The 8,991-nt window shown below is 38.8% G+C and overlaps 1 protein-coding gene across 1 annotated transcript; it reads right to left on the reverse strand.

The window, feature by feature from the left end:
• Positions 1-1,910: 1,910 nt before the first annotated feature.
• On the reverse strand, positions 1,911-4,382 carry LOC113769184. Its single transcript, XM_027313652.1, has 4 exons — positions 2,839-4,382; positions 2,692-2,790; positions 2,210-2,579; positions 1,911-2,114 (listed from the first exon to the last, which is right to left on the reverse strand). Exons 1-4 carry the CDS (start codon positions 4,380-4,382, stop codon positions 1,911-1,913), a joined length of 2,217 nt encoding a protein of 738 aa, XP_027169453.1.
• Between the last annotated feature and the right edge of the window lie 4,609 nt (positions 4,383-8,991).

The raw sequence follows: 8,991 nt of genomic DNA on the forward strand, positions 1-8,991 counted from the left end.
TAATTCATATAGAGATTAAGGAATTTGTGAAAAAATAAATAGCTGAAAGGTAAGATTAGTTTCCTGGGTGAAGCTTTCTGCTTTTCATCACAGTGGTTGCAGGTGTAAGTAGTAGCAAAATTTGCCGATGTCATGCGATGGCATTTGGTACAAGCCATGTAATAGTACTTCTGGAAAATGTGTTGAAATGATAACTTTGCTTTTACCCATGAGAGCTGAGATATTTTTTTAAAAAATACATTCAAATTTTTGAAAGAGAATGGTTGATAAATAATCTATATAATACACCAAACAATCAGAACAAAAGAGAGCTATAAAAAAAGATATAACCTTTTGAGTGGGAACAACATCAATAAGCAAAGTAATTTTTTGCTGCGACTGATAAAACATTTGAGGGCTACGATTCGAAGTCATTTTATCCTGAACAAGATCAGCTAAGTATTTTTCATGCCTAACAGCCCTACAAAAAATCAGAAAAAAGAGCATACGGGTGTTCAATATAGCGGTGATTAGTTGTAAGATGTAAGAAAAAGAAGTTTAATAGTGAAGTTACAAGTGTTTGAGTTGGTTGGCATCTCTCACTGGTGGATTATCAAGAATGGCTGTGTCTTTTTTAGTTGACAAAGCGATCCCTATTTTGTTGATATTATTAAGTTCAAGACTAACATAACCACAAAGTCCGAAAGAAAAGCTAATAAGCATACTTAGCAACAGTGCCACTAACCATCATACGTGACGACCTTAACCCTGCGACATACGACAACAGGAAACTTATCCTTCTGCTGAAGAATTGCCTTTCCTTCGTTTTCGATGAATTCGTTCCAGAGAGATAGTACAACAGGATTCATTCTATGCATAAGGAGAGTAAAAAAGATAACAGTTATTACTGCAGTAAAAGTTGATGCTGCAACAGGAACAGATATATAATTCATGACAAACAGATTCATTGAAGAAGCCAATGCTTAACTCTTCATTGACAAGCACAAATCTCTGCACCGACGAGTCACCAGAATCCTTATGGACTGGAATGATAGAGGATGCATTAACAACAACGCCAATGACATCTACATTAGGGGAAAGAATTTCTTAAACAACGCTTTTCGAGTTTTATATAAATATAATATAAAGAAAAATGAGCATTGCACTGACCAACAGTTTCATTCGTAGAGTTTGCATAATGGCCAAGATCTTTATATTCTGTAAAAGTGAATCGAAATGGCAACACACCAGAATCATCTTCATCAATTTCTTCAACAACTGTGTCTGTTCCTATAACCCATTGAAGTTTAAGATCATCAATTCGAAACTTTTCAGCAGTATGCCTAACATCTGCATTAGATATCCGATATTTTTTGTATAGCCTCAGCTTTGGACCCATCTTTTCTATGGCATAATTAAAAAGTATCCCCTGAACTCTAGCTCCCTGCAAAAGAGAGATCAGTGTGAAGGATTTAACAAGAAAAAAGAGGAAAGTAAATAAGGAAGAGTTAGGAAAAAAAAGTATAAAGTATATAATATATATTAAACACTGGAAAATTTCTATAGCAACTGTCGTTAGTATAATAAGGTTACCTTTGAGTCAGCAAGTATGAACTTTTGGTACTTGGTTGGAGTAGACAATGAAGACCCAATATTCATTTTTTCTTGCACCGTTACTATAGCTGTCCATGATTTCATTCCAGGCTTTATATCATCAATAAACAGAACATCACCCATACTGCATTAAAGAAGAAGCAAATCTATATAAAGGTTAAGCCTAAACAAATAACAATAGAAAGTAAATAATAAACGCAGTGAGTGGAATGCAGGCAATATAAAGAATCTTTGCAGGTGAAGCTACAAGTGTGCAAATACCTCAATGCATGTAGTCATTTTTTAGCTAATTCTAGAATTTCCCGGTAAACAACGTTTCAGGTCTTAACCTCAATGACAGCATCATGAAAAGTTGGTGGCATTATCAAAACCTTAACAGCAGTTGCCATCTTAGCGTGAGATAAAGCAACGTATAGTTGGCCATGCGAAAAAATAGGTTCGCGGAGATAGATGCCTACACGATCCAATGTTTGACCTTGCGACTTATTGATGGTCATGGCAAAGCAAAGCTTTATTGGAAACTGAATACGTTTAAAAGGAATTCCAATCTTCTCAGCATCAGATTTTGCAGTGGAATTCTAGGCAAAACAATTTGTTTGCCTCGATGCTCACTGACTGCAATCTCAGCACAGAGCACATGCTGTTTTAAGCTTCTGCAAATGAGCCTTGTCCCATTACATAATCCTTCTGTAGGATTTAAGTTCCTTAGAAGAATGATAGGAAAGTTTTCTTTCAGGACTAATTTATGGGGAGGCAAACCTTTGGGATTTAAAGAATTCAGGAAGTCTTGGTAGTCCCCTTGATCTCTTTCATTTAGAGTTCTATCAGTGCTCATATAAACATAGGCTTGTCCAGGGAATCGATCAATCATCATCTCATTAATATCATCGACACAGGAGTTTTTTGGCGTAAGAACGCATCTGTTGATCATGCTGTATGGATCTAATGAATAAAGGCAGAGATCGGAGAATACAAAATCCACTAACCTGAGTAGGCAAGAATATGATTAGATGCGTGTGAGTGTATATATATATATATGTATACACAAAATGCACCTATAAGAGCAGTATGCCTTAAGGATAAATTTTTTTTCCTAACCTGTTCAGTGATTCATTCTTGTTATTGTACCGAATTAATAAATGCTCACATAAAGATATTTTCCCATCAAGATCTTCAGGTTCACGGCCTTCACCAACTCTAAAAGAGAATTAACAGGTAGAGTATGGAAGGTCTAAAAGGGCTCGCATATTTTCTGATAAAGAAAGCTTTGTCAGAGTATTCCATAAAAGAGAATTAACAAAGCTAGCTTCGATCTGCTGGTCCCTAGATGCATTTGGTATAACAGGTAGAGTCTGACGAAAATCACCACCAAAAACTACTATTTTACCACCAAAAGGCATATCAGAATCCATCACATCTTTCAGCAATAGATCAAATGCTTCCACAGTATCCTTTTTAGCCATTGAAGCCTCATCCCAAAGGATTAGTTTGGCTAGCGAAATCAGCTTAGCTATAGAGCTCTGCTTGCTGATTTGGCAGGTTCTGCTCGCTGACACATCCAACGGAATCTTGAATCTTGAATGAGCAGTCCTTCCTCCAGGAAGAATAGAAGCAGCAACGCCAGACGATGCAACTGCTATCGCAATATAGCCCTGAGATCTAAGCGTTGCAAGAAGTGAACGATATAAAAACATTTTGCCAGTCCCCCCAGGACCATCAACAAAAAATCTCTTACTCCCAGAAGAATAAACTTCAGTTAGAATAACATCGTAAGCATGTTTCTGGCCTTCGTTCAATTTCGAAGATAAGAGCAAGTCTTCTTCCGTGAATGGAATGTTTCTCTCACTCTCTATCTCCTTTGTGAGCCGCTCATCACATACAAGAGAAAATCCTTCAGGAACAAGATGGTAGTCACTCACATTCCTTCCCATCTGTTCTAAGATTCTGTTTATATCTTGGAGAGTACGCATTCTTATTTGATCAGAATCGCAATCAGTCAAATGAGAGTTCCTTCTTAAATCCTGGGAAAGCTCACCCTCGAATCTTTCCCAAAGAAGCCTTGGATTGCTGGGGGAGCAATAGACTAAGAGAACTGCAAACAGAGTTCTGAGCGAGAATGGCATTTGAAATGTTGTTGCATCCGTAAGAGCATCCTCTAAGTACGTATCAGATTGGAGCAAACCCATTTCGAAGACAGCCTCTCTATATGATAGAGCAAGCTTACCATTGACAGTCAGTAGATCCTCAAATGACGTTGGAGCATGAACATGAGATAGAAGTAATCGAAGATAATAACGTTCTCCCTCAGTTGGGCTAACAGTTACCAATCTGCCAATGACTGACCTCCGTTTCCTCGGAGTCCAGTTTCTTGTTCTGGGAGTCCAGACAAAAAACTCAGGCAAGTCACGGTAAAGGCAATTGAGTTTTTGAGCTATTTTATCGGTCTTATTCATGTGAAAAAATTGTGTAAGCATTGTCTTGCTAAAATCAGCACGGTTCACAACATCAGCAAGGTCAGAATGTTTATGAAACGAAATCATCTGGTGGCCTGGAAGATGTACCTGAAGAGCGTAAACAGAAGGAGTCATTTCATTCAAAGAAAACCTGTATATGCGCCAAAAGGCCTCTGCAGCTGCGACCCATCGTCCGGATTGGAAGTCATTGATTTCATCGATGTTTTCAGCAGCAGCACCAGTATTTATATGAAAACTAATACGGTCATGCCCCTTGTAGACGTATTTGTATAAATATTTGACTAACCTGACTGTTGAACAAATCTCAACATTCATATGGTATTCAAATAATGCAAGAAGATAAGGATTGTACGGTACAACCCAACAGTTGTCAAGTGTTTTATTCCGCACTCTTACAACTCGACCATTTCTCCTCCTTTTATTATGCAGATAGCTATCTTATGTATGGATAGTGTATTCACTGAAATCCTTGGGATAATGATTTCTGCACGTTCCATTTTTCATGCAAACATTATCTTTGTTCAATTGTCCACAAGGACCATGCATCATGTGTTTGATGACAAGTGAATACAGGTATCTTTGCTTATCAGGATTCGGAATCTCAGCAGAAACAATTTTATCGTAAGCCTCAGGATTCAACGGCTTATATTCATGCTTAAGAATCAGCAGCAAGTGAGCATGAGGTAGACCTCTCTTTTGAAACTCAATAACATAAACAAGGGCCTGGACCTCTCCAAAAATCTTTTTCTTTAGTATCTCAGATTTAAGCATTTCGAATTTTGCTCTAAAAACTCTGGACACCAAATCAAGCCTATCCTGTGCATCTTCTCCATACTTTAGATTTTACTGAATCTCCTTCCAGTTAGTATTACAAGTCATAGTAATAAAAATATCTAGTCTGCCATACTTTTGAACCAAAGCCATAGCATCTATGTAACGCCGTCGCATGTCCCTTGGACCTCCAATAAACGAAGCTGGAAGGTACACTCTCCGACCAACCTGGCTTCCTTGCCGCTGACCCACAGATATACTATCTATAACACCCTGTAGAATTTCTGTCCTAACGTCATTCTGTATTTTCCTATGGAAATCAAGCCTAGATATTTCAATTTTTACATAGACATCAACAACAAACTGTTGTAAGAGCCTCCTTGCATGCAATAACATGGAACAATCGTTTTCTCTCATCTGGAGTAAGTAACAATAATACTCTCGGGCAGAAACAGTGCGGCATTCTTTTCTGCCTTTTTCAGAAGCTACACAAAACACGAACATATAAAAAATATATATATTACCTATAGCTTTATAAAGAATTCACTAAAAGGGCAAACCACAGGGCAAGCATATCAGATTAGATAAAACTACCTTCCTGTTCCATGCGAATCAAATTTGAGGCAGTTCCTATTGAAGAAGCATCAATTACATTGGCATCATCAGAAGCATCACGTTTTCGTTTTCTTGAGTCACAATTTCTTAGTATCCCATGACGCCAACCACACTTACCGTGAGGAAATAGGAGAGGATACTGCAAAGGATCATAGCAAGAAAAATAGTGATGTATTCGATGGCTAGTGTTTGAGTGTGAATAAACCTGAATTTGTGGACCTTTTTCAAGCGGCTCGCCCTCAGATTCTGTCTAGATTGCAGTAACTTGGGATGAGGTTGGTAGATTATAGACCCTTTGATCTAAGCTAGGATTGGAGTTAAGAACAATCTTGTGATTTTCTAGATCTGCAACGTCCCGCAAGCTCTTAAAGAATCTAGTGTAAGGATTAGACTCAAGAATACGCATTAAGAGCTTCATAGTACTTTCACGAAGCCTAGGGGAATTACGAAGCCTCGTAGATAGCTCTTCCTCTTCATCAAAAAAATATAACTGTATGCCTGTAGGTTGCTTGCCGGAGGAGACTAAGCTATCTAACAAATGATAAACCTGACCTTGAACTCGAAAGGTATAAACTCCATTGGTGTTCTTTGTAAGATCATGGTCATACTTTGCACCAAAAGTAGTGAAGGCGACATTATTGTTATAACTATGGATGTGTTTCCGAAACTCAACACACTCTTCATCTGTACCAGAAAAAAGACGATAAAGACTATAAGGCATGACCGGCACAACAACAGAAACGTCACCACCCGCGCAATAGAATTTTGGAGGTTCCAAGTGAAATCTCTTTGCTCCACAATGCTGACAGTTTGGAGCATTTGGCAAAGCAATAGAATGTTCAGGGATCTTTTCCAAGCGAGAGTACGCGGTGCGCCTAGTTTTTCTTTTTCTCCCTAGCATGACGGTTAAGCAAAGATTATTTAATAGAGGAGTAAGGAACGAGGTTCGATAGTAAAGACAGTCGCTATAAGCAGACAGAGTAATATTAAGAACGTTCACAAACCTTCTTTAAGAGCATGTGTACTAACAAGGATTTGTGCATTGTTCGTAACACCAGATGATTCCGCTCTACCTAAGTCAATAACACAGGTGCCTTCTTCTATAGGAGGAACAGAAAGAGCTAGCAGAAAAGGATGATGAATGCGAGATTGTCACAAGGGTAAGGAAAAAGAGCAGAAAAGAGCAGCAGCCTCCAAAAGTAACGAGGATTGCACCTCGAAAGAGCAACAGAACCAAGCAAAAAGAATAAACAAACATAGTAAATAAGCAGGAACACTGTCAAAGGAATATACCTTCTGACAGTGAAGACACAGCCGGAAGAACCATAGAAGGAGATGGTTCAACAGACGATGATTGCGTGTTAAGCTTAGAAGCCAGCTTGTTTGCGGTAGCATCAAGCATGTCAGCTAACGCATCATCACTGTTGACAAGTACATGGTTATCAGGGGGGAGAGTTCCTGCGGCAGACGTGAAAGCACCTGATTCCTGCAATCCTGCAAACCTTTTGAGGCATGGCGCATGCGTTTGCTTTGCCTACTTTTATATACCTTTTTTTGACGAACGGTAGGAGGAGCAGTACGAGAAGGTACTCGGATATCTTGAGCAAAAGAATCAGAGAGGGAAACAAATGAATCCACCTGTTGTGAAGTAGACAAAGGATCTTTTTGATAGTGCACACATTGCTCTAACTGAGATGCACCGAGAGTGTCAGTAGCAGAAGAATGGCCAGTACATTTTTTTTCCGCGTAGGCATCTCGCCTACGCTGCAACAAGGCATCCTTTTTCCCCTTGTCCATGTTAGCATAACGCATACGGCGAACAGAGTTGCGGTCCATGGAGTTAGGAATCAAGATCTAGCTTATAATAATGTAATAACACAGAACAAGTTTTAGATAAACAAATATAGAATTATCAGCATATAAGGGTGGTATGCGCAATCATAAAGATCATAATAATCACTATACCTGAGATAAAGACACAAACTGGAAGTAAGGACAAGAGCGGGAAGCAGTCAAAAGAAGCTAGACTGCAAAAGAGCAAAGAAGTGAGGAAAAAGGATCACAACAACCGCTAGCACTAAGTCAAAACAATGGTAAAAGAACGGGGGAAAAAGGAAAAAGGATGAATACACAGAGCAAAGCATAAGAGCAGTATACCTGAGGAAAGAGAATATCAGGATTAAGAACAATGGATTCTGAATAGACAAAGGCTCAGCAACAAAGTAAACGGTGATATACCTTAGAGAAACATGTTATCGAAAGAAACAGAGCAGAGCAAGCGAGAGCTTTTGTATAAAGTCAAAAACAAAGGCCGTGCTGGAAGAAAGTTTACGAAATAGTAGATTGCAGAGTTTTTTTTCTCGTAGACGGCTATCAATATTGCACGAAAACAGAAGCGAACTACAGCTTCTGCATACGCAGGAACGAGAAAAAAACCACAGGACAAACGAGTCTCATGAACAACCTAAACGGTCATATATGCTGGAGGTACCCGGCAGCAAAAGAAACAGAGCAGAGAAAACGAAAGTTTTTTGTATAAAGGCAAAAAAAGAAAGGTGCGCTGAGACAAAGCTAAAAAAGCAGCTGAGTGCTGAGTTTTTTTTTTTTACCTTACACGGCTATCAATATTGCATGGAAATAGAAAGGAATTGACAGCGGATACAGTGAAAATGATATAACAAGGCACAAGAGCTCAGCAATGTGGCGGAAAAAAAGGCTGGCCCGGTAGAACAGGAGACTATACAAAAGCAAAGTCAACTTAACAAGGAAATGATATTAACAAAGAAACGGGATCTTATAGGGATAGTCGTGTATCAATTTGGGACAACAGTTTTTTTTTACGAGGGGAAAAAAATAATTAGGTCACTACATGAATCGTCCAAGTAGCAAATTGCATGAATCGTCCAATAAACAACCCAGTTAACAACGGCATTATTGCATTTTGAAGGAAAGCACACTGCCCAAAGAGCAAGAAGGCGCCAGAATCAAGAGTCGCGAACAAAAGCGAAAGTAAGGGAAGCGCATAGAAAAGATCAAAAAAAATGAAGACCTGTTAAATCTTTCTTTTCTTACACACGTACCTATGTTGCATGAAAAGAGCAATGCGGTGCATGTAAATGGAAAGAGCAATGCACGGACAGTGCATGGAGGGAAATCAATCTAATAAGGCCCTAAAAGCTACGTTTGGAGAAAAGACAGCTGGTCAGATACAATTGCAAAGTAGCCCAAAGGGAAATTACCCAAAGCGATAATTTTTTTTGGGGAAAAAGATAAATCGGCGTAGAAAAGTTGTTTTCCTCCAACGCAAATAGGCAATTAGAATGATTAGAAAGCTTCTAGTTTTTCTTGTCCCGCTGGACTGAAGCAAATCCATCGCAATAAACAAATTGACATGGCTCATCTTGAACCACGAATTCAAGCTTAATGCGCAAAGGATAATATGGTATTTTGGAGGGCAGGAATATTTTCTTTAAAGACCAAAGTAAAGACCGTTGAATACCGATCTTGGGCCACAAAATTCAAGACTAATGCGCAGAGG

Source organism: Coffea eugenioides, chromosome 4, assembly GCF_003713205.1.
Source record: "Coffea eugenioides isolate CCC68of chromosome 4, Ceug_1.0, whole genome shotgun sequence".
NCBI lineage: Eukaryota > Viridiplantae > Streptophyta > Magnoliopsida > Gentianales > Rubiaceae > Coffea > Coffea eugenioides.

What these genes read in the sequence shown, in the direction of transcription:
- LOC113769184 (XM_027313652.1), bottom strand. Translation starts at nt 4,382, where the DNA reads ATGAATGTTGAGATTTGTTCAACAGTCAGGTTAGTCAAATATTTATAC. An exon ending in AAGAATGAATCACTGAACAG is followed by an intron (nt 2,580 to 2,691) that starts GTTAGGAAAAAA and finishes TTGCCTACTCAG; the next exon opens with GTTAGTGGATTTTGTATTCT. An exon ending in TGCTCTGTGCTGAGATTGCA is followed by an intron (nt 2,115 to 2,209) that starts GTCAGTGAGCAT and finishes AAACGTATTCAG; the next exon opens with TTTCCAATAAAGCTTTGCTT.